The 25,796-nt window shown below is 46.4% G+C and overlaps 1 protein-coding gene across 10 annotated transcripts in view; it reads left to right on the top strand.

Moving 5' to 3' along the window:
- The window catches only part of ATXN1 (ataxin 1), a 277,784-nt gene extending 251,988 nt beyond the window's left edge, over positions 1-25,796 (top strand). For all 10 annotated transcript variants that reach the window (XM_071736400.1, XM_071736394.1, XM_071736398.1 and 7 more), the window contains 2 exons: positions 7,596-9,636; positions 17,013-25,796. In XM_071736400.1, the coding sequence (XP_071592501.1) occupies positions 7,756-9,636; positions 17,013-17,543 (2,412 nt within the window). In that variant the 5' untranslated portion in view covers positions 7,596-7,755 and the 3' untranslated portion in view covers positions 17,544-25,796. The remainder of the gene's footprint in view (positions 1-7,595; positions 9,637-17,012) is intronic.

Here is a 25,796-nt window from a genome sequence, read left to right as displayed (position 1 = left end):
GCATGGTGGTCAAGTGTCACACTGCTGGAGTGTGTTCTCCAGCATCACACCTGGATTGACCCTGCCTGTAGCACCCTGGGGTTTGCAGCCCACTGGAGCTGAAGCCCTGGGCCCAGCAGACCCAGGTCTTTCCTTGGTGGCTGCAGAAAGATGTGGTACTCATAGGGTAAGCTGAGGTGCACTGTGCAGCTGGAGGAGAGGGCCATGCATAAAATAGGGCACACTCACATGGCTTTGCCCTAGGGCTCAGGCTCTTATTTACCAGGTAAACCTTTTTTCCCCTCCTCCATAGAGGCAGAGAGCTCTGGAGTCCAGTGCTTCACCCTCAAAGAAATTTTGCTGCAATCAGCGTTATCAGCTTTTGAATTTTTATCACTAGTCTTTAGATATCTGATGCTGTTTCACAAAACCCCAGTTCCTGGTGTCAAATGATGGGGTGGGAAATTCCACTTTTAGCTAAAGTAGTAAGTTTATGGTCTTGTGGGTTGCAGGGAAAGCTGGAGACTTCAAACCTGAAAGGTCTTATGCAGCAAAAGGGCAAGTTAAAAGGAAAAAGAATTTTAAAAAGCAAATAACCACGGCTACTGTCATTTTAAGAAATCTATTTGTTAATCAGTATCATGTGTTTCAGGAGCAAGAAGCAGAGCCTGACTTGTGGTATTTGAGTGCCTGGGTTTGGCTCTGCAAGACAGATTTCCTGTGCCTGGGAGTGAGGGTGCTGCCCATGGGGTGTCTGGGAGGGCAGCAGGATGGCAAATGCACCAAGCCCTCTGATGGCAGCCCTGCCACCAGGTTGGCTCTTGGAGCTTGCGCTTCCTTGCCTTCAGCCTGCCTGCCTGGCTGGCATCTTGTGTGGTCCTCAGTGGTACTACCTCTCTGCAAAGCATGCCAGAAAAGGAGAGATCGTAGAATCACAGAATGGATAAGGTTGGAAGGGACTTTAAAGATCATCCAACACCCCCCTGCATGGGCAGAGACACCTCCCATCAGATCATGTTGCTTAAGGCCCCATCCAACCTGGCCTTGAACACTTCCAGGGATGGGGCAGCCGCAGCTTCCTTGGGCATCCTGTTCCAGCATCTCACCAGTCTCACAGGGAAGAGTTTTTTCCTAATGTCTAATCTAAATCTCCCCTCTTTAAGTTTTAAAACATTTCCCTTGTCCTCTTGCTACACACCCATGTAAAAAGCCCTACCCCAGCTTTCCTGTAGGCCCCTTTCAGATACTGGAAGGTTGATACAAGGTCACCTCAAAGCCTCCTTTTCTCCAGGCTGAGCAACCCCAACTTCATTATGCTGTCTTCATAGAGGAGGTGCTCCAGCCCTCTCTTGTTGTTTTAGTGGCTCTCCTCTGTTCATGTTCAAGGAGCTCTATGTCCTTCTTATGTTGGGAACTCCAGAACTGGCCACAGTACTCCAGGTGGGGTCTCACAAGAGCAGACTAGAGGGGGAGAATCACCTCCCTCAACCTGCTGTCTGTGCTTCTTTTGGTGCAGCCCAGTACACGGTTGACTTTCTGGACTGCAAACACAAACTGATGACTCTCTTTCCTCAGGGCTGTCCACAATCCTTTCTCCTCCCAACCTGTATTGGTGCAAGGGATTGCCTCAACCCAGGTGCAGAAACTTGCACTTGGCCTTGCTGAACTTCATGCAGTTTTCCCAAGCCCACTTCTGGAGCCTGTCAAGATCCCTCTGGATGGTATCCCTTCCCTCTAGTGTGTTGACTTCCCGACACAGTTTGGTGTCATCAGCAAACTTGCTGAGGGTTATCACCTTTGCTAGTAAGTTTCTTGATAAAAAAAAGACATGGAATGAATAAATAAATAGGCAGCTGAGAATCCATTCATATTGTCCATGGCACCTGCAGTCCTACAAGGTGTACATGTAGCTGCTTCATGATACATGCACAGATAAAGCTCTGTGTGCCCAGAGCATGGCATGAGATGTTGAAAGTGTAGGCATCTTTTCTGTTGCTGAACCAGCCAGGTGATGGCACACAGGTAAATGGATGGCAGAAACCTGCGAACTTCTGGAAGTTAATTCCAACTCTTAATGAATTCCACAGTTAGCCTAAAGAAAAGCTAAGCTTATGCTAGCACTGTGAGAAGCTGTCCTTCTTGTGAAACTCAGCAGCACCCACCACACAAAATAGTCACTGTAGTAAAACAGGCCTACAGGAAGCACATGCTCTGCTTAGAAAATGCAGATCTCTCCCTATCTTCAAAATTCAAAGAGTTAAAAGGGTTGCAACACGTAGTTAACCAGTGGAGTACATTTCCAATACTCTCTTTTATGTTGCCTGCATTCATGAATGTCACCAAGTGAACAGCTATGCTGGAACTCTGTCATCTGTCCGTCCTTTCAGGAGTCTGTCTTTCACTATTTTTGCCTCCTAATTTTCCCCCCCTCAGCTCTGGGGGGGGATACTTACACACTTGTATCATGAAAGTTCATGGGAATCTCTAGCCATCAGGCATCTCACATCCAGTGATGTGCTCACTGAGGTTGGCTTTTTTCTCTTCCTTTTTGTATTGCGTGGAGGCTGTCTGATCTGACAGGAGAGAGGAGGGACGTGCAGGATAGCTGCTTGCTCTGCAGAAACCTGTAACAATTTGCTGCGTCTGATTCCCAGAAGTATAATAACACTGCAGTGGACAGTCAGTCTTGCAGATGCAGTGTTGATCAGGAATCCTTTAGTTTGGGGAGGAGAATATCAAACTTTATTAGAGGTTTTCATGTTTGTTATTAATGGATCTCTGCAATTGGGTCTCCTGGGAAATCTTCCAGAGAGCTGTGAAATTGGTCGTATTGGACAATAAACTCCTATAGCTATTGTTGGCATGTGCTGAGCTGCACATGGCAAGGCAAATGAAATCAGTAGCAGCTACAGCTATGACTGTGTAGCTGGCAGCAGGCAGGGTGTAGAGCGGGGAGGGGAAGCTGGCACATAGATCTGAGAGCCAGAATGCAGCTGTGAAGCCCTCTGCAATGTGTCTGACTCTTAATCTCTCTGAATCCGATCCTGCAAGATGCCAGCCTCCTCGGAGGGGAGGGGAGAGGTAAAGTGCTCTCCCTTCCCACTGCTTTCCCGTGCTGCCAAAATTACCTGCCCCTCCTTGTCATGATGGGATGGGCGGGCAGTTTGAGATGGCAGCACCAGACTGCACTGCTGTTTCTGCCCAGTAACACCCCTCAAATTTCTTTTTTTTCAGTGTACTCTTTGATTACAGTATCGATGTCTACTTGCCAGGCAGGGCAATGTTGTCTGACAGAGGGGACACCCAGTTTTTTTTATTACATGGATAAATATGGGAGTTTACTGGCCATATGTGGAGCCAGGAGGTAAAAGTGAAAAAGTTGTAACAATCTACATGCCATTAGGATTTGGGACCAAAGGAGCCTTTTGAGAACAAGCAAATGGCTTGCATTGAATTTCATTGAAGTTGGAGGCTAATGGCTGCCCCCCTTGGGTGACTTCCACACGATGAGGCAAACAAATGCATGGTCACAGCCCTTGCTCCTGGTGGCAAATGTCAATGTGAGTTTGTTAGCAGCCGTAAAGGGTCAGAGACCAAAGAGGATGAGGGTCCAGATTTTTTAAGGTGTTCTAGAGACCTAAAAATGTCTTTAGCAACTCATGGGACTGCAAAAAGTACCTTATTTCTGAGGGCAGAGAAAGTCCCACAGATGACATAGGCAGGTGCTGCAGTGGTGTGTGAGTCTGGCCCCAGCTTTTTTGCACTCTTAAGACTCAGTCCCGTGTGGTGGGACACAGGATAAGATTACGGTGTGGGTTGAGATGTGTGTTGCTGCTTTTATCTTTGTGGTGAGCTCTCGGATAAATAAAGGAGGACAGCCCCTCAAGCTATAACCCAGTATCCTCTCAAGAGTTTTAAATTTATTAGATGAAATAAATAGAAAAATACTGGTTTGGGAGGCCTAGTGAGGTTTAAAGTGCCCTGCAGAGAGACACTGGAGTTTTACATGAAAAATGCACATCCTGAGCTCCAGTGAGCAATCCTTTTGGGACCAGAGCAAGCCCAGATGGTGACTCCTCCAAGTGATTATTTTTCTGCCTTAAGCCTTTCCAGGAATTTGAGTGTGGGCAGCCTGCCAGCGGACACTGGCTGTCCAGACACTTTAGCAATGTTCCATGTGTACTCGCTGCCAGAGATACCGAAGTCCAGCTGCTGTCCCTGATCTCTTTGTCCCCTTTACCTTCCCAGCCATAATTACACAGGCATGCACGCACGCACACACTCGCGTGACACACACACGCACGTACAAAGCGGGAGCAAAAAATCACCTGGAGTTTGCTCCTTGTTTGCATATCTCGCAAATCATGATCAAGAGATCTGAAGTTCAAGACAAGGGAAATCTCAAGAGTCAGATTAATTACTTGGTTCAAAAAAAAAAAAAAAAAAAAAAGCATACAAACAACAACCCAGGCAACACACTGCGGAAGGGAGAGAACAGTTTAACCAAGTCTTGCCTTTGAGATGCTGTGTTTGGGTTATCTCCCTTTCATTGCTTCCTGAGCAAAATCAGTCTTGGCTTGGCTTTGCTGTAGCTGGAACTTAATTATGCTGAATACTTTTAATTTTAAGTCTTGCAGTTCTGTGCTGCACAATTGCATTTCTGCAAATCTAGTGCTGCATCTGTTAAGAGTTCAAAGTCTCACGTTGAACTACCTAAGCTTGGAAAAGTGGCACAGTCTTCACCACTCTACAGCTGTCCTGTTGTCTCTGTTAAGCTTGTCCATTCCTCCTAGTCCTCTCCAGGAGAGTTTGGGCAGACCTTCTGTTACTTGTGATGATGAAGTCAGCCATATAAGAGATTTAGACGCATACACAAAAATCCAACCAACCAACCAACTGAAACTGAAAGATTTAGTATTTGGTACTTTTGAAGGATGTTAGCTCTGACTTTGGAGAGTACCCAAAAGTCAGTAATTGAATGCTATTTAGCAGAATAAAACTTTTGCTTCAGATCCTGCAGAGTGAAACTTAATGAGGTTTCATATAGCTTCATTGTAGTACTTTTAGTGTGGAGAAGCTGAACCCAGATGCTTTGGGCTTTTGAAACAAGTAGTCTGGGGAGAGTCCTGGAGAGTCCATCTGTCCCATTTGTCACAGCAAGAGTCTGGCCCTGTTTGGTCCCACATCCAAGCTCCCCGCTCTGCTGCAAGCAGGGTGGCCAGCTTTTCCCCATGGAAGCATATTTACATTCTGGGTTTGCATCGAAGCATGGTTCCAGCCCAGAGCAAGCTCCCTATGGCAAGTGGAGTGGGACAAGCACCTTGTGTCAGCTGCGTGCCCCCTCAGCATCCCTGGGCAGCTGCCTGGGCCAGGAGCTGCTGAACTCCCTGCCAGAGCCAACTGCCCAGGGCAGAAAGCTACGGTGAGCTAAAGTTACCCAAGGATGACTGCGCAAATGTGAGCTCGGCGGTTTTATTTTTAGTTGAACTTAAAAATAAAAATCTGTAAGTCATGTGTAATATAATAATTTTAGCTGTTGCCAAGACACGCTAAGCAACTGTTAGGAGGAGGGGGAAGACCCATGCTGATACAGCGGGGACCCTGTCTCCTGGCTGCCCTTGTCCAGCTGTGGTCACAGTGCCACTGTGGTGGTGCCGACTCGTAAGGAGAGTCAGGGTGAAGGTGCCTCTGCCCCAGTGATGCCCTGCTCAAGGAATCACTGGCCCTTGCTATTTGAAGCTGTCCTGAGTCCTTCTGTCCTCCCTCTCACCACAAAGACAGGATGAAGCAGTGCTTTACCACCCCCTCAGTCCCCCATACTCCCCAGCTCTGTCACTATTGGTGTTTCGTTACTGTTTATCAATATTTAAACAAGGGAATAATTGACTTAAGACTGATTGTATCAGATCATTAGAAGGTTTGGACATTTCCTGCAGGCTTACAGCAGCTTGGAGAACCATAAACGTAAAGAGTGCTCTTAAAAATAGGTTTAATCTTAGTCTAGTATATCTTCAAAGTACTGCGAAAGCATATAAACATCAGGCTTATTGTTCATTAGAAGCGAGGCAGCAGGGAAAGAAATCCCCCAAAGGAATATTACTTGCCATAAGTACCATTACTGCTGCTCAGCATTTACTCTTCCTTCACATCCACTCTTAATTCTTTCCCTCTTTCATGTAATGCATGCTTTTCTTGTTGGGATACTGGTTGTGTGAGGTGCACTGTTTCTCAGCATCCCTTCTTGCATATCGTTCAAAACATCCAGAAATGCAGAAATGGTGGATGGGGAAGAGTTTCAGTCTCTATAAAGTTTGTTATGGGACAAGGCAAGGAATATTCTCAGAAGGAAGGGGAAGACTCTCATCCCCTTTTGCTTGTTTTCCAAGGCAGGATGTGATTTAATTATGGCATTTTCTGTAGCAGATAATGGAAGACTTTGCTGACTTTGCCTTTGGGTGTCTGAAGTCACCAAGTTAGAGGATGGAGGGCAGAGCAAGCAACTGTTTTGCTCCAATAGCAAAATTAGCCCAGTATAAAATAACAAGCTCTTACACTGGTCAGGGGGTCCTGGTTTGGATCAGGAAACTTTTCCAAGCTGTCCTAGCAAGGCATCCCCAGGGCTGAGTTTGCTGAGGGTTTGAATGTTTGGCCCCAGGTGCCTGTGTTGTGCCCACAGCCTCCGTGGTCCGGCAGTTGCTAAGAAGCAGGGGGAATGAATCCCAGCAGAGATGGAGATGGTGCCAGCGCCCACCTCTGGCCCACCTGCATGCAGTGGGGGGCATCTCCAAGCACAGACCCCTGCCTGGACACCTGGGTGTAAGGTGTCCAAAGCAGAGGGAGTTCAAAGCACTGGGGGAAAAAAAAAACAAACCCACATGTTAAAATCCTGGCTCAGAGCCATGTCTGGCTCTGGGCTGCTGCTGTAAACAGATCAGATAGCCGAGGTTCATTGCCAGACTTGTATATGAAGGGCACGTGTGCTGTAAGGAGCCGTGGCAGCGGGGGGTGGATGAGGACAGCTGCTGGCTCTGCTGCCCTTCCCAATGTGATGGGTGGCTCTGGGGTGACTCTGGGGTTCAAGGGTTCAGGAATGACCCACCACCTCCCCTCCACACCACTAATAGCTACTTGTTGCTAACATAAATATTTTGTGTGTGCAAGTTCCTCAGGGTTCCCTGCTGTGCTCCCATGCTTTGTAGGACATGGCAGGGTGAAGGCAATGTTGTTGCTGCAGGGGAAGGAGAGACTGGAAGAGAGCAAACTGGGAACCTTAGGGACATGTAGGGTTTTCCCAGAGTAAGTGAGCTTTGAGGAATAAGTGACAGCTGCTAAATGTGGCAATTTATAACCAGAGATTTTTCCAATCTGTCTAAAGTCTTAGTTGTTTTTGTGGTGCATTAGCAGATGTGCCCAAGATTTTTGCCGCTGCTTACAGAGTAGCTGTCAACTGCTCCTTGACATGAGAGGCGAATGCCTGCCTGTTTGTTGTTTTGTTTTGTTTCTTTTCCCAGAGGTTTTTCTTTTAGTAGCTTGCTGTTTTGGGGTGTATGCTCATTTTCATTTCCCAGTGCTGACAGTGTGACTCCCCCCCTCCCCTGCCCACCCTCTCGTTGCAGAATCCAGAGGAGCCGTCAGAGAATCGTGCTCACGGGGAGATGATTCCTCATGAAGTCACTGGATCCCTTGCAGAAATCAAATGTGACTTTCCATTTATCAGACTGAAACCAGAGCCAGCCAGACAGTGAAGCAAGCACAGTGGAGGGGGGACGGCGAAAGATGAAATCCAACCAAGAGCGGAGCAATGAATGCCTGCCACCTAAGAAACGAGAAATCCCAGCCACCAGCCTGCCTTCGGAGGTGAAGCCGATCCTGCCAAACGAAAACCACCGTGCGGATAACCTAGCATGGCTTCCCAGCACACCCAGCAGCCAGGGCAGCCTGGGGGGCCGGCACCGGCCCACGGGGACATCATCGGTGGAGGTGGGCTTGCAGCAGGGTTTGCACAAGTCGCTGTCCGCAGGGCTGGACTATTCCCCGCCGAGTGCGCCCAGGTCTGTTCCGGCCTCCACCACTCTACCCACAGTGTACTCGCCCGCCCTCTCCCAGTCAGGGACTCCCGTTTCCCCCGTGCAGTACACTCACCTGCAGCACACCTTCCAGTTCGTCGGGCCCCAGTACAGCGGGTCGTACACCGGGTTCATCCCCTCACAGTTGATTTCCCCAACAGCCAACTCTGCGACCGGCGCCGTGGCGGCGGCCACGGCTGTTGCTACCACTCCATCCCAGCGCTCCCAGCTGGAGGCTTATTCCACTTTGCTGGCCAGCATGAGCGGCTTAAGCCAGCAGGGGCACAAAGTTGAGCCGCACCTGGTCAGGACACCTGGACTGATTGCTGCCGGGTCTCCTCCACCCACCCAGCAGAACCAGTACGTCCACATTTCCAGCTCTTCCCAGAGCACGGTCAGAAACGTCTCTCCTCCAACCATCCCGGTCCCCCTGCACCCCCATCAGACAGTGATCCCTCACACCCTCACCCTCGGCCCTTCCTCACAAGTGGTGGTGCAATACACCGACTCGGGTGGCCACTTCATCACCAGGGATGCCCCTAAGAAGCCTGAGAGCAGCCGGCTGCAGGCACTGCAGGCCAAGGAGGTACTGAACGGTGAGATAGAGAAGAGCCGGAGGTACGGCATTTCACCTTCTGCTGACATGGGTCTGGTCAAAGCAGGCAATAAACCAGCTCCCCATCACTACGAGACCAGGCACGTGGTGGTCCACTCGAGCCCTGCTGAGTATGGCGCGCGGGATTCCTCAGGTGTCCGAGCCTCTGTCATGGTAGTCCCCAACAGCAGCACGCCCACAGCAGACATGGAGGTGCAGCAGGCCACCAACCGTGAGACCTCTCCCTCGGCCCTCAACGACAAGGGAAGCTTGCACTTAGGAAAGCCAACCCACCGGTCCTACGCCTTGTCTCCGCAGCAGGCGCTGGGTCACGAGGGGGTGAAGGCAGTGGCCACGCTGTCCCCTCACACCGTCATTCAGACCACCCACAGCGCCTCTGAGCAACTCCCCGTGGGGCTGCCGGCGACGGCCTTCTACGCCGGGACCCAGCCGCCGGTGATCGGCTACCTGAGCGGTCAGCAGCAAGCCATCGGGTACCCCGGCAGCCTGCCGCAGCACCTGGTGATCCCCGGCACCCAGTCCCTGCTGATCCCCGTCGGCAGCGCGGACGTTGAGCCGTCAGGAGTCACGCCCGCGATCGTCACGTCGTCCCCCCAGTTCGCAGCAGTGCCTCACACGTTCGTCACCACCGCCGTCCCCAAAAACGAGAACTTCAGCGCGGAGCCCCTCACCACCCAGCCCGCCTACCAGGCCACCATGGTGCAGGCACAGATCCACCTGCCTGTGGTGCAGTCCATCGCTTCCCCGGCCGCTGCGCCTCCCACACTGCCCCCTTACTTTATGAAGGGGTCGATCATCCAGCTCGCCAACGGGGAGCTGAAAAAAGTAGAGGACTTGAAAACAGAAGACTTCATACAGAGCGCGGAAATTAGCAACGACCTGAAAATAGACTCCAGCACTGTGGAGAGGATTGAAGACAGCCATAGCCCAGGCATTGCTGTGATACAGTTTGCGGTTGGGGAGCATCGAGCACAGGTAATGACAACGCATGGTGGGGCGTGGGGGGTGGACACTGTGGACACAGCACACACTGTGGTCCCCCAGGTGCAGCTTTCCTCAGCGTGTTTAAGTTGCTTTGGGTCTGTGGGGGTTTGATTCTTCATCATTCACATCCATCCATGACATCAACTCTCATCCAAAAATCATCCCACTCACTGTGCCAGGGGAGCCATCAGGGTCACACCGATGATGAATGTAGTCTCTTGGGTATAAAACGAGTCTTCTGGAGAACCCACAGGAAGAATTACATGATCTTCTTGTTTGTTGGTCAAAATATAAAATGGTGAAAGCAGTACAAGAGGATATATTTTGCATTTTGATAAGTGATTTTTACCTTGCACACCAGAAAGCTCAGTGTAGATTCAGCTCAAGTCCTGTTCTTGAGAGATAGGTATGGCACAAGGCAACAAATTTCCATGGCTTGAAGACCTGGAGCTGCCTGAGAATGCCTCCATCACAAACATATGTTACTGAGATGTACTACAGAATTTTACTCTTGTGGGTGCAGGTGGTTTAAACACTGCATGACTCATATAAGCTGTGTGTTCAAGGGAAATTTGGAAAGAAACACCATCTAGGTGGCTGGGGAGGCTGTGCTTCTGACCTTTTTTTCTTGTTGGTTCCCAGTATAGGAAGAAATCCTGTAACTTTCGAAAGGTATTTTTAGGTTGAGAACGTATTGATCGTAAATGTTGTCCTTTTTCTAGGCTGCTTAGATTCTGCTGTGTAGTAGTTTGCTGCAGTAGTTTGGATATGCCAGATAGCGTTTTGCTTCGTAGAGGCACTAATTTTAAATAGTCCTGTTGAGAATCTTTTTGGTGTGGTTTTAATGCTGCTAACTGCAGCATCTGCAGTCCTGATGCTACACCCTCATCTCTGGAGAACCAAAATGAGAGAGATGGAGGGAGGAGCTGGACATGGGCACATGTAGTAAAGCGCCTCAGGCTGACAGCGACAACAGCAAGGAGCAGAGTAGGTGAAAAATTTCTTGCAGTCACAGCAGTGCGTGGCCTGTCTTTCCCCGATTGTGCACACATGGTAGATCTCTACATATGACACATTCCCTTTCTCATGTGAAACTTGCGGATTCCCTGTGTGGTTTTGTTCATGAATGTGCATTCGTCTGCACAGATGATAGAAGTTGGGCCTCGGGTACTTTTGGTGCACAGGCACGTTTTTTGTTCCCTGGCGCTCGGCTGTATTTTGGCGCATCTCGGGCTTTGCGATTAGAGGAGCCGTCCTTGGATCAGGACCAGTTACTGTAATTTGCCCCCATGCCTTGAATAATGAGATTTCAAACATTAGCAGTGTCCCATCTGCAATTTTCATCTTGCTCTCATTTCTCTCCCTGCAGCCAGGCCACCGGTCTCTGCACCAGCAGAAGAGGTACAAATTAGCAGGTAGCATTTGTGTCATGTCTCGTTCGCAGATCTGTCAACGCGGGCGATGTGTTGTAGTTCTGGGCGCGGGGAAGAGTGCCTTTGCAGGAAGTGGAGTGCCATCCTCTGGCAGAAAACAAGCCGAGGCTGAGGCTGTACAAATCCAGGGCCGGGCACACGGGTTTCACCCAGCAAAGTGTCACCTTACAGAGAAGCCTATCAGGAGCGAGCTGACATCATCGCAGCCGAAATACTCCCCAGCTGTGTTTCCCACCGGGGATGCTTCCAGAATGGAGGGCGAGTCACGTAGAGATATGATTAGAAACGAGGGTTTAATTTAGGTTTCCTGCAGATTCCAGGACTTGGGTCTCTTCCCAGATCAGCTGTGTCCCTGCATAGCGGTGAAGGCTCTGCCAGCTTTCCCTTGCCTGGGTTAGGGGAGAGAGGGAAAGGGAGAGAGAGAGAGAGAGAGAGATTGTTTCTACATGCTTGAAGTCTGTGGTGATCTCACCCTCAGCCCAGGGTGGCTGTATGAAAGCACTGGCCTTATTAGCAGGCATGTGGCAGTCATTACTCGTTAGCAAATTGCCTGTATGAAGAGGACCTACTCTTCTCATTGAAGAAACAGTGTTTGGTCACGCTGCTTTGAGCAGCGGCACTGTGGTGCTGCTGTGCTTAAATATATCTTGACTCTGAAGGACAGGGGGGATATGTCTGCGTGCACAGCATTGCTTCACAAAGTATTTTGTTGCAATCAAGTTTCAGTAGCATATGTACTTCTGGAAGGATGAAGCGTTTCAAATGGTATTATCAAGGGAGTGTAAGTTGTAAAGAGTAAGTGCCGTACAAAAATAGCATTGTTATCATTAGCTTTGGCTCACTTACATACTCCTCCCAGAGATCTCTGGGAAGTTATTATAACATTGATGAATTTGTATTTTCAGACTCTGTGCAAACATTAGCTAATTTTCTCACCAATTGAGGGACAGAGGTAGGAGATTATTTTTAGCTGAGCGTATATGACTGTAATGTAAATAAGGAGGCACCATGCAGCTGCTGTTTTATCACATCACGTCAAGTCCGTAGCTGCACCTCCCAGCACAGCACTTAGGCAGCAAGAGGTCATACTCCTTCCTTTCCCCATCAAATCCAACCTTCTTCCGGGTATGGAAACATAGAGGGAAATTAACCCACTGAAAACTACCTGCCTTAATAACACCTTAGCCCTGGAGGGGTACTAGATTTCCATTTTGCAGCACCCCTGCTCTGGATTAGGAAGAAGTCAAAGAATCCACTGGACCAGAACATAGAGTCCAGCTGTTATTCCTCTGCATCCTAGTTGCCTTACAGAAAAGACATACAGCTTTTCATCTCTTTGCTATTCCACATACTGTTCTTCTAATAACTCTTTCATTATTATTACCTGTCCTTTTTTTTGCTGCCAGGAACAAGCAGAAGCTGGTATATCACTTCTATTACTGTAAAGCGCAAAATACACCAAAAATGCAAATAAGTTCTCTGAAACGCTTGCTTGCATTCCTGCGTTTAAGTTCCTGGTCATTCCTAAAGTATAGCTTAAAAAGAAAAGAAGATAAAGTTCTTAATCTTCCTTTTTTTAAAAAAAACAACAGAATCATAGACACTAGGGGTGGAAAAGTCACATTAGAGCATCTGCTTAGTAGCCCTGACTAGTTTAGTGCATATATTTTTTAGAGCATCATCTAGTTTAATTTTCTCTAAACTCTGTCAGCACACAAACCATTCACTTTTTCTTTTCCTCTGCACTCTCCTTTCGTTATCTTTGGCACCATAACAAGCACAGAGAGATACTGACTTAGTTTGCTGTTGCAGGGGGAGATTCCCTCATGTGATCACTTGTTTGTGTGTACCCTGGTCCTGGGGCCAGTAAATCCTTATTCCTCCAAGTGGTGGGGCAGCTGTGGTCTGTCTTCAGATGCGTGCTACTGAATTCTGGGAGTGCAGCAGTTAAGATCTCCTGTGATAAACTCAGCAGCCAGTGCTCTGGTGGACAAAGGTGTCTTCTCATGAGAAATAGTGGGATCATGTGGCTGTAGAGAGCAGTATCCCCTATCCTTCAAGCCCAGGGTGCGTTTGTTGTACTAATGGTGGGCTGGATGGAGCCCTGGGGGGATGCCTGCTCAGGTGGCATGTCCTGCTGGCTAGTCCCCATGGCAGGAGGTGCTGCCCACCCCATAAATCTCTCAAAGGAAATGGACTCTTGTGAAAGGAGGTGTTGTTCAGGGTGGTGGCAACGTGAGAAGACTCCAGAGTCTCTGAGGAGGGGAAGTGGTGTGGAAGCGTGGCACTGCAGAGGCTTCCCTGTGAGGGGGAGAGTTTCTGTTCTATGAATCCACCCAGTTGTTTTTTGGACCCGAGGAGTCTCTCAGCACCCATAGCAAGGACTTCAGCAGAAAGCCCCACTGCTTAGTTGCACATCGTTTCCAGAACTGCTTCCCTCTCTTTGTTTCCAGACTGCCACTCCTAGTTTCATCACATTTTAATAATACCAGGGAGAAAAACACTTCACTGGAAAATACATGTTTAAGTTTATTAAAATAGAGTTAACGCAAACCTCTTTTATTTGGCAGCTTTTGCTTTAGTGCTTGTTATATTTGTTGCAGCAGTGAGCCCCAAAAATGAAGTTGCTGTGTTTCTGTATGATGGGAAGAGTATTTTCTGGGCATCACATCTTCCAGCTCCAGACAGGGTTTCCTGGCAGCCTGAATTGCCTGCCTTACCTACTGAGTTTGACTGAGAAAAAAAGAAATTTATAAAGGATTATAGAAAATTGCACATACTTGGTGGAGGCACTGAAGAGCTGGAGGTGTTTTCACTAGTCAGTCTTAAAAAATAGAAATATAAATATAGCTTGCAGTAGAGCCTGTGTGCTTGAATAGAAATCAACATTTCGTATGTTGCTTTATTGTAGTGAGGAAACAAGTTCCAAATTACTTTCTCTCCTACAGTAATCATGGCAAGATATTGGAGGAGGGAGTTTTTAAAATTCTGTGTGTGTGTGTGTGTTTTAATGCAGTGATTAGCAGGGATATTTTTACTGAACTTTCACACATAAAAGGACTTTGCCTACTATTGCTTGTAGTGAATAGTTACCGTAAATCCAGAATTAGCCATCTAAAACAGGGCTTGATAATCAGTGAGGGAACCCATTTCCCATTGATAGGGGTACTTGCACACTGTGACTGGATCATTGAAATTCCAGCATTTCACCATCTCTATTATTTGGTGTTATCCATGACTGGCAGCACCAATTCTGAGATTTGGTTCATTAGCTGACAGTTCAGGCAAGTGTTTTGGACGCCACATTAAAAAAACAAACCAAACCAAAAAAACCCGAACAAGTGTAACTGTGCTAGGCTGTGGAAGTTGTATTCACATAAAGTGAAACTTGTGTGTCATTGAGGGTGATGCACACAAGCATGCATGATTCCCACAGATACAAATAGCTTTTGACAAGGATGAGAAATTAAAAAAATTAAAAAATACAGCAGGCAGGCAGGAAGGAAGGAAAGAGGGAAGGAAGCAAAGGGGAGAAACAAAGCTATATAAAGGAGAAAGCTGTGTTAACCAAGTGCTCTATGCTTGAAGAGAAGTCTACAACTCTGTGCAGACAGCAGTTTCTAAGAAGTCCATGAGAGATACTGGATGTTCACCACTTGTCCCATTCAGAACCTTTACTGAGATGCATAGGTATGGGATATCTCAAACTGTCCAAATACTGCAGATCCTGGTGCTGGATTATTCTGTCCAACAACAGGGAGAGATGGGACTTCCACTGTTACCTCTCTGCATAAACCAGGCTTACAGTCAGGTAGATCCCTTTCTACCTGTGTGTAGTTGGCTGTTGGCAGACAGTTCTGGTTGGAGATGGTTGAATATGAAAGAAATTGTTGTAGTGGCGGGGCAATCTTGTGCCTCCAAACTGCTTCTTCTGCAATGCCTTGTACAGTGGCTTTGTATTTGGGCAGGTGGAATGGCAGGATATTACATGCAGTGTTATTCATTGGCCTAGTTGCAGAAATATGTAGCATGTATGTATAGACTTAGTAATTTTTTTTTCCCAGTAGAATCAACCAGCTCATGAATTGCAGTTGACTGCTACTGCATGGCATGTCCTTAAGGGTCAGAGGCACAGTAAGCATCTAATGGAATCTTTGGTTTCCTGCTTCTGGTCTCTGTCTGAGCTGTAGCACATCCCTGATCAAATCTTCCGGTCCAAAAGGGATGTGGAGACAGTAGGGTGCCAGGGGAACTACCTTGGCCCCTGTTTCCAGGGAGGGTAAGCAGCACTAACACAGAAGTGGCAGGACTGCTGGGTGCAGCAGTTCATTGAGTCCATTGAGTCTCTCCTGTGTTCATTGAGTCTCTCCTGTGTGAGACAAGCTGTGCAACTTCATACTAAGATTAACACAACATTATGAACAAAGGTAGTGGGACTCTGTAATGTTTAAACAATTTCTGCTCCCTAATGTGGAAATGTATTTGTAACAGTCCAAAGCCATGCTTGGTGTGACAGTGTTACTCGCTCCCAAGGATGAGAGGTGATTTCTCAAGCCTGCTGTGATGTTTCTTTCAAGGGAGTTCCTGGAAAGGGGAGGCTTTCCAGGCAGCTGGTGTGCTCCATGCCTGCTGAATGGCTTAGACATGAGATAAAGCACATGTACACAGGTATACACCTGCCCTTTAGTCCCTACCAAACAGGGGTAACACTATCAGAGCAGGATCCAACCCCTCCGTGCTGGAGAAGAACTCCAGAGAACGTGGGGACCTTGGGAGCAGAGCAGTGGTTATGTGACTTCAGCACAAACCACCCTCTTAGAGTTGCAGACTTCATTGGCATTACACACAGCATTTTAAAGACACATGGCAATTTTTTAAAAAAGTATTAGTCAGAATTTTCTGCCCTCATTGTGGTGTGCTGAGGAGGGCTTGTCCCCATGGGATGTGAATTGCATGAGCCCACATCAAGTGTCTGAGCCTGCAGAATGCAGCTCTGTGCAGTGAGCCCTGGGCTGCTGATGCGTGCAAAGATAAGCAGGTATTTAAGTGCTTTATCATGTTGGGATCTCAAAGCCCAACATTTGGAAAGTCAAGGAGCATTGGGCAGGTGTTGCTGTTTTGGTCTTCTGGCTGTGTTAGCTCTCTGTAAGATGGTTAGATAGGATTCGTAACCAGAAGTGTTTGTAAAGTGGGGAGAAGTGGGGGCAGAAAGGGAAGGGGCCCAGTTCAGGAACTGCAGGAGGAAGAGAGATGGTCCTGTCCCTGAGGTAGCGCAGTAGATGAGCTCATCTGCTGAGTGGGGGAGAAGGTGTGAGCAGGGAAGAAGTTGGACTGGTAGCTGGGCTGCTGGGGCATGGCAGGGTCATGCTCACTGCTTTTATGGCTACAAGATCCCTGGAAATCAGCACGCCCTTAGCTGTTTCACACTGGTGAGTATATGCTTGTTCGGTATACCTCACAGAGGTGAGGATCATGTTGCTGTGGTGACTTAGGAAATTGTGTGTCAGAACTCAGAGCTTCCCTTGAGCCCTCCTCTGGTCGGGAAGTGTCTTTAGATGCAGATGGCAAGCTCTAGGTATCACAAGAGGTTGTCTGGGAGCGGAGCTTGCCAGGTGCCAAAGCTTTTTTGCCGCTTATGCCTACCTGAGCGGCTGGATAAAGGTAAAGCTTGATTCCCTCTGGAGTCTTGTGCTAAGAAAGGTTGTGCTCAGAGAAACCATTGTCAGCCACGTGGCAAGGACAGGCGGTGAGGTCTGGTGGTGGATGTAGTGATTTTGAGGCAAGTGACCTGTGCTTTTGCAAGTTCAGCTTTATCCCTCTCCCCGCGACAAGTGCTGCCTGCCACGCACACGCGTGAGGGCACACAGGTGATCTCATGCCTCTCCTCTCTCTCTTCCTCTGTCTCTCTCTCTGTTGTCCCCTCTCTTTCTGCAGGTCAGCGTGGAAGTCTTGGTAGAATACCCTTTTTTTGTATTTGGACAAGGCTGGTCATCCTGCTGCCCCGAGAGAACCAGCCAGCTCTTTGATTTGCCATGCTCCAAACTCTCGGTGGGGGACGTCTGCATATCGCTCACGCTCAAGAACCTGAAGAACGGCTCTATTAAAAAGGGCCAGCCCATGGACTCAGCTAGTATCTTGCTGAAGCATTCAAAGAATGACAGTCTAGCTGGAAGTAGACACAGGTATGCGGAGCAGGAAAACGGGATTAATCAGGGAAGCGCACAGATGTTAGCTGAGAACGGTGAACTGAAGTTTCCGGACAAAATAGGATTGCCTGCAGCACCTTTGCTCACCAAAACAGAACCCAGCAAGCCCCCAGCAACGAGGAAGAGGAGGTGGTCAGCCCCCGAAACACGAAAACTAGAGAAATCAGAAGAGGAGCCACCTTTGACTCTTCCCAAGCCTTCTTTTATTCCTCAGGAGGTTAAGATTTGCATTGAAGGTCGATCCAATGTAGGAAAGTAAAAGTTGTTTGGGGAAAGGAAATTAGGCTATCCCTTGTCATTTTTATCCAGATTACTGTACTGTAGACTAAATAACCCAGTATTTACATGTTATCATCTTATTTTAGGTTTATGTTATAACCTTGTTGTTATAGTTGCAGCTGGTATTATGCAGGAGACTGGTGCATATGTTTTTCCACAAGTGTTTGTCAGTGACTAGGTTTATCGAGAGCTACAGAAGGGGCAGTATCTGCTTCACACACCCTTGGTGGAAATGAATGTGTTGTCATGGCTCCTGTTTTCTAACACCTCGTGTAGGACAGGGTCCAGCTGTGATTTTGTTTCCTTTTTTGTTGTTTTTGTTCTGTTGTTTTGGTTCCTGTTCTAGTTTCTGGGGGGAGGTGAGGAGAAGGGAACTGTAGCAGAGGTGTATGTCACGTGTGGGGCGCCTGCATGTGTGCGTGCGTGTGTGTGTGTGTGTGTGTGTGCATCCACACCAGTCCTGAGGAGGGGCTGCAGCTTGGTGGTGGGTTGGTGAAGAGGATTCCACACCCCAGGTGGATGCTGAGGACACAACCCACAGGTGTTACTGAAAAGGATCGGACAGTCTCTGATGTTTCCAACAACAAGCCAACACTTACTCAAGGCTCTACAGTATATATATATATATATATATATATATTTGTGTGTGTGTATATGTATATATATATTTTTTTCCCCCCATGGGGTCTGACTGCACTGATTTTTATTCCTAAAGCAACTGCCACACCAACATTTCCTTTCTGCTTGCTAGTGCAGTTCCATTGCCCGGAGCCAGCAGACGGGGAGGCTGTACGGACTCTTGCACCGCTCGCCCTGCAAGGTTTTCCTTCACGGCGGTGGGGTGGGTGGGTGGGTGGGTGTGTGCGTGTGTGGTGGGTGTGCATGGGTGTGCACGAGGAGGCCTCTGGCTCCGTGGATGCACCTGGCTCAGGCTCACTCCTGTTTCTGTGCAGTGTTAGACAAATCAACCGGGTGACGCCATTGACATTTGCTTCCACAAGGTAGACGCATACTGCCCCTTTGAGATCACAGGCATCCATTGTTTGCAGTTAGGTTGCAAAATCTTTGTCTTTAACTCTAGTACTGTTTTTAGTTCATGATTATGGACAACTGGTGCCACTTCTTTCAAATTTCGGTGTGACACAGGAATCCGCTGTTGAAGATGAACCTAGAATGTCTTTAAGCACTTAAAATGCTGTTCACACTTTATTGCTGAGCATCCTGGTCTAACACTCAGTACGTACTGTATCTCACTTTAATCTGCTTGGAAAGCAACAGCAACAAACAAACAAATGAATCTCTTCAACACTGTAACTACATGCAACTATGTAAAGTTTTCTCACAGGCAAGATGCTGAAAGTTTTAAATGTGGTTTCAAAGGGATGAATGTGAATTATTGAACTAGTATGTGACAGTCATTGTCCACAAAGGACTACTTAATAGGAGGCACTTTTTAAACTTTAATGCTTGAGAAAGAGTTAAAGGCATATGTGAGCTGACAGATAATTAAAAAAAAAAAAAAAAAAATAAGAGAAAGGAATAAGGAGAGAGGAGAAAAAAAAAAATTGTCCAGTGTTTTTGAAAAAGATGGACTTTAAATAATCTTGCAATTTGCACATCTTGAGTTTATCATTTGTGTGGTATTCCTGCAGTTTTTACCTAATAATGTTGTGGGTTAGGGGGGGTCTGAAAGAGCATAAGCAAATGTAGCAATTACTCACTAACCTGCCTACGCTCTAGGCCATTTCATAGGGTTACGTTCCTTTCAGAGTTCATTTTTGGTCTTTCTACCATATCTGCCACACAGAACCAGGTCTTACCCGGACGGCTCTGAGAATTTATTTTTCTTCAGACTTGCTGAGGGAGTTTTCCACGAGAAACATTTCTATACATAAGCAAGGTGTTTGTTTCTTTTGAAAACAAACCTATTGTTATTTTATTATTATTATTATTTGTTATTTTAATTGCATTGTTTTCCATTGGAAAGGTGAGATTTCAGGAATTTGGTACAAACCAAGTAGGACGGGGGAGGAAATCGTGCCCTTCAGTCTTTTCTTTCCCCAGGTAGGGCCGGATCCTTTGGGGTGCTGTGCACCCACCCTCCTGCACGAGCCTCGGGGAGGTGCAAGTATGAAGTACTTTGGGGGCTGAGTGCTTAAGCCTGTTGCTGCCACTAGAAAGTTCCCCTTGGTTCCAGTGGAGTTGCGCTTGGGCCCTACGTGAGCAAGCGTTCGTGTTGTTGTTTTTGGTTGGCAAGTTTGCATCCTTCAGGTAGTTTTGAAGAAGCTGTACTGATAGGGAGAAAAGGAAATGAAAGTCCATAATTAGAACTGCAGTAACCTAAAGCGAGCAAATCTATTTTGAGTCTTGTTCTCCCTCTGCCCGAAAATACAGTGCTTTTATTTAAGAGAAGAAACGTTAACCCCGAACCCCAGCTTTGACTCTTGTTATTTGTTACTTGAAATTTAGCTCACACCAGAACTAATTGTTTTTATACCGTATTCTGGGGTGCACCAAAAAGTTGAAATATGTTTAAAATAGCTTGAAACTTTTCTTGAATTTCCTTGAATTTTATTAACCTCTCAGCAGGCTACCAAATAGCTGAGTGGGTTTCTTCTCACAGTCACACTGCTTAGTTAGTGCTTATTTGTTAATATTTCTGCTCAGAGAAGTTGCTTAATCTTCCATATACTCTGCTCAGGGCACTTGCAATTTATTGTTTTGTTTTGTTTCCTGTTTTGTTTTTAAGCTTTGATGGTAAAGGAATAGAAAAAATTACAGATTTTAGTTCACAGTCGTACCACTATTTCCGTACTTCACGTGTACTCAGAAAAAAAAAATCTCCAGTAAAACTATACACATACACATTTGTGGTTAATAAGGAAGCAGGGGCTATTAAACTGACTGGATCTATTCAACTAACACTAAAAAAAAATAAAAAATAATAATAATAAAAAAATAAGTTTGGAGCAATAGGAATGTATTAGTTTTGTGCTTGTATTTCAGACTGAGGAATTCTGAAATAACTGGTTCTTTCCAAAAAATTGTCCCTTTCCATGCTTTGGCTTTTGTAGGATGTGCAATACTTTATGTGCCAACTTAGATTCACCCGTGTGGTGTTAGCTAGATCTCATACCCATTTCTGATTTCCTTTGGTTTTGTTCTTTTTCTTTTTTATTGGTATTTTTCTTTCTACCTTTTTTTTTCCTATTCATAACTCCCTCCCTATCCTCCCCCTCCAAAAAAAAGAAACCCAACATATTAAGGGTCAAGAATCCCTTGCCCTAAGAAACACCAACCCTTTTTGTATTTGATGTTAAAAAAGATCCAGAAAGAAAAAAAAAAAAAAATTAAAAAAAAAAAAAGCTGCATTAAGGGCTGTGTGCTGTCCAGACAGAGGGTGGCACTTGGCCATACAGAGTGCCTCTCTCCTCCTGGTTGGCACACAGACAAGACCTGACTCCCATCGGGGAGAGAAAAATCCCCTCTGAGACCAAGTCCTTGGGAAGAGGGGGGGCTTTGCCTCTCCCCTGGCACCAAGCATCCTTTGCAGTGAGTACCCATGCCCGGGAAGTGCCATCAGTCCCCGGGTGAATGGAAAAATGCTACTTGCAGGCATGGGGATGCTGAGGCCGAAGGAGGAGGTTTAGCCACTGCTTCTGTGCAGTGTCTGCTTTGCAATAGTAACTGACAGTAGTTTTCTCTTTTTTTTTTCTTTTCTTGTTTTTTTCTCCTTCCTTTCTTTCTGTAGCAGGCCTCTTTAGTTTACAATGAAACGCATACAATCACCAAGAAATTAGTCAGGGCAAAGAAAAATAAAACAAGAACCTCTTTATAGGGATTTCTAAAAAAAAAAATATCTATCTATCTATCTATATATCTCTCTATATAAAATGACTGTTCCTTATAGTGTTTAACTTAGGCATTGTTTCAGTTTGTCTGGGCCACATCATGGGGAATTTGAGTTTGATGTCACTTACCTCGAGTCCTCTAGGTGAGACCCACATCAGAGTCACTGTTGACTTGTTTTACCATTTCCTACATTGCCCTTGGGCTCACCTCGAAGGCACGGACCTCGGGAGGAGGGGGGGGACACACATGTTCCTTTTTCTGTTCCTTTAATTCCTTCATCCCGCTGTCACTTCCTTCAACCTGTCGTTCCTGTCATTTTCCCAACATGGGGAAGTGACATCACTACTCTCGTTTCCCTTAAATCAAGGAACATTTAGAAACCTTTCACACCTTTTACTCAGGGATGGGGCTGGCATATGTGTGGTACACTGATGTGACCAGAAGCAGCACTTTTACTGCTCCGGAGTAGGGATGTACAATGTTACAGACAAGTTTGGATTTCCTGCATCTCATGGTTTAAACTCTTGTAGATCTCACTTAGATTGCAATACAAAAGCAGCAGGCTCAGCGTGAACTGTAGCTGTTGGTTATAATGAAAATTTACTCTCTGCAGAGATTTATTTTAAAGTGTGTTGCCAATAGTAAAAAGGAAACGGTGAAATTGTTAATAGTTGTATGTAACCTCTAAGGAAAAAAAAAAAAAAAAGGCCTGTATCAAGGAGTGTGAATCCTCAATATTTTTAAACACTAATAGTGTTACTTCAAAGAGTGGGGCTCTTAGCGCAGATGCTCTGCATTTCCTGGGACCCAGTTCTGCAAATACTTATACACGTGCTTATGGGAGGTCCAGGCTGGCTGGCGAAGGCTGCTTGGGAGCTTGCTTTGAAGCATGTGTGTAAATCTTTGTGAAAATGAAGCTTGATTCAGTCAGGGCCAGGTTCTGACCTTAATCAGGCAGCTAGAAAAACCCTGAGGTTCCTCCAGGTTTGCCAGGGCAGAAGCATTGGGTGGGCAGGAGGGATTTGGCCTGTTGAAACTTTTCTGCTGTCCCAGGAATTCAAGGAATGGCAAAACGGGACATGCACTCGTACAAAAAATTTCCATTTCTTCCTTCATCATCATCACAGGTAAGAGCAGAGCCCGCTGTGGGCTCTGGCCAGTGTGATGTGAAAAGCAAGGGGAATGAACACCACCGCCAGAGTGCAGAGTGATTTCCTTTCCTCTGGTTTATCCAGCCCTCCCACACTCCCCCACCCCCAAATCCTGAAATAAATAGCAAAATGAGAATTTGTTGATGCAAATACGCTATGTGCACACACGCCCAGACAGAAGTGTCTGTTTGCACATGAATAAATATGTGATTTTTTTTTTCTTTTTTTTACGCGTATGCCTACGTGTTCACTTGATTCCCTGTCCTGAGGACAGCCTCACTTTGTGTTGAGAGGGAAATTCCAAACACGTTGCACACCTCTACTCCAGAGTTCAATTTCTTTTACATAGACGACCTCGCTTCAGATGTGTTACCTTGACTGATAGGATCTTTTCTTGTAGCACTATACCTTGTGGGAATATTTTTTGATGTAAACCTAATTTGAGAAGCTTATTAAAAATAGAAACTTTTTTTGAAGCACTCACATTGAGGAGTACAGGTAATGTTTTAAAAAAAAAATTGCACAAAAGAAAAATGAATGTTGGAATGATTCATTCAGTGTTTGAAAAAGAGATGGCTCTGTTTGAACAGTGAGTTTCATACCTTGTTTGTAAAAAAAAAAAAAAAAAGTTTTTAAATACAAAAGCAGAGAAAGGTTGAAAGTTACATGTTTTTTGTATATAGAAAATGTCATGTCTAGATGATCTGATTTGTATTGGCTTTGGCCAGGAAGAATTATTACTTAAAAGGCTCTTAAAGAACAACTGTGCTTAATTTTATGTTTGTATTACATGGGTCCCATTTCTGGGGATTGGAGTCATGATTCACACTGTTTATTCCTGTGCTGAAAACATAACCTTGGAGCAGCAATTTTCGAGTGCAGCTACCGGGCACTTCAGAAGGGTGGCTACTGTGCAAAACTAGAGTCTCACTCTCCAGCTGTATTTTGGCTTTAAGTCCCTCCTGCCTGCACCGAGGGAGCCCCTGGCAGCCCACAGGGCAAGGCTAATTTTGTGGCAGGCCTCTGCCATGCCCTTTGCAGGCAGCATCGCAGCAGCCCTGGGGTGCCGAGTGGCTGCCGACTGAGTGTGACCTGCTTAGTGACCTGCCTGGGGCCTTTTGGTCCCATTTGTTCCTCTCTCTGGGGATGCTGTTCCATGTTTTTTCAGCACTTCCTGTTCCAGATGAAACCCAAAGAGTATAACCCTGAGCAAGAAGTGCTTATAGCAAGGGATCCTAGCCCAGTGCTAGCAGCAGAGTGGTACCGAAGGTGACCCGGCCTTCCAGCCCCTGTGGCTGCCCCCTCCCCCCTGCCCCTGCTTTCAGAGCCACTGGGGAACAGTTGGTCACACAGAAGGTGTTTCCACTGGTGGTCTTGACCTGTGGCAAGACCCGTCTTTTTCAGAAGCCAAAAGCAGAGGATCCTGAGGCAGTTTCTGAGGAGAGGGTTGGTCCTTTTTTTGTGTCCAAAGACTGAGCTGGGCAGCCAGGAGCCAGCGGCAGGATGGAGCAGGTGAAGTTTCAGGCTGCTCCCGTCCCCCCTCTCTAGAGGTAACCCAAGCTTCAGCTCCCGCAGGCAGAAACACTCACCCTCTCCAAGTAACCCCCCGGGTGCTCAGAAAACCAGCCCCAGTTGTGTTACAATGAAGTGCATTCAGCCAACAGGTAGTATTTATACAATAACTGTCTCTAAGGTCCTTGTAGGTTTGTTTTGGTTTTGTTTTTTTTTTCTTGTCATTAGCTGAAAAGACTCAAGTCTTCCACTGAGGATTTTTATGGAGGCTTCATCCAAGGTTGTTTCTTTTTCGTTCACTTCTATTTTGAGCGGTCAAAGCTCCTGTGCCCTTTCCCTCAACCAGGCAGTAGGTATGCATTGGAAGTGTTGTTTGCAGCGAGCGTTAGTCACTCATTGGAGCTGTCCTTGCTGTACTATCGGATTGCTGGCGAGCAGAAACTTCAGGGCCCAGACCCTCGGCCGACACGGAGCTGGTGTGGGACCTCCAGCTCCCTGGGCAGTGCCCGCTCTGCCCCCTTCACCCCAGTCGGCGAGGGGATCCTTCCCTGGTGTTTGCTTTACAAACCCGGGACCCACCTACTCTCCCTTTGAACACGCTCTGCAGAACTCCTGTCCAAGTCAGTCGCCTTTGGATCTGTGTAGCTGAGGGCAAAATCGGGGCCGGGGTGGCTGTGGTTGGCTTCATCTGTGTCCTCTGCCTCTGGCCACCGGGCTGGCCTCTTAGCCAAGTTGCTGATCTGTTCAGGCATAGATACGACTTCACCACAGTCAGCTAATGTTGAAACTCACTAATGTATGTATTTGCTCTTTTTTTTTTTTCCTTTTTTTTTTTTTTTTTTTTTTTTTTTTGGAATAATATATTAACTTGTTGAACACTGTTCTTTTCACAGTGTTACAAAACGGGGTAGGGGGGGAGGAGGGAGGGGGATTTCCCAACCTTTTTCAGTTTTGGGTGAGCTACTGAAAATCATTTTGTACTAGCTATGTCACCACTCCCAGCAGCCGGCGGCGGTGCTCAGCGCAGGGCTGTGCTGGGGTAAGGTTTAGCCATTCTACAGCAGTAGTTGTTAGGTTGTTTTGGTTTTTTTTTTTCGGTTGTTTTGGTTTTTTGTTTTGTTTTTTTCCTTTTTTTTTTTTTAAGTTGTCTGGTATTTCTCATGAGGGTTTTTGCAAATCACACTTCCAGTGTAGTTCCTAGTGTAGGCCCAGTAAAAGGGATATCGCAGCTTTGTGTTGGGGAGAAATTGAGCTGACATGGCCAGTACAAAGGAGAAATAGGGAGGGAATAACGTTTTGCACCTTATTGAAAAGAGGAGAAGATTTTAAGTGCATACAGACATAGTTAAGAGCTTTTATTGTGACAGGAGAACTTTTTTCCATATGCGTGCATACTCTCTGTAATTCCAGTGTAAAATATTGTACTTGCACTAGCTTTTTTAAAACAAATATTAAAAAAATGGAAGAATTCATATTCTATTTTCTAATGGTGGTGTGTCTATTTGTAGGATACACTCGCGTCTGTTTATTGAATTTTATGGTCCCTTTCTTTGATGGTGCTTGCAGGTTTTCTAGGTAGAAATTATTTCATTATTATAATAAAACAATGTTTGATTCAAAATTTGAACAAAATTGTTTTAAAGAAATTGTCTGTATACCAGTACAAGTTTATTGTTTCAGTATACTCGTACTAATAAAATAACAGTGCCAATTGCAAA

The sequence above is a fragment of the Heliangelus exortis genome, chromosome 2 (genome assembly GCF_036169615.1).
Source record: "Heliangelus exortis chromosome 2, bHelExo1.hap1, whole genome shotgun sequence".
NCBI classification, from domain to species: domain Eukaryota; kingdom Metazoa; phylum Chordata; class Aves; order Apodiformes; family Trochilidae; genus Heliangelus; species Heliangelus exortis.
This window is presented reverse-complemented; position numbering and strand designations above follow the sequence as displayed.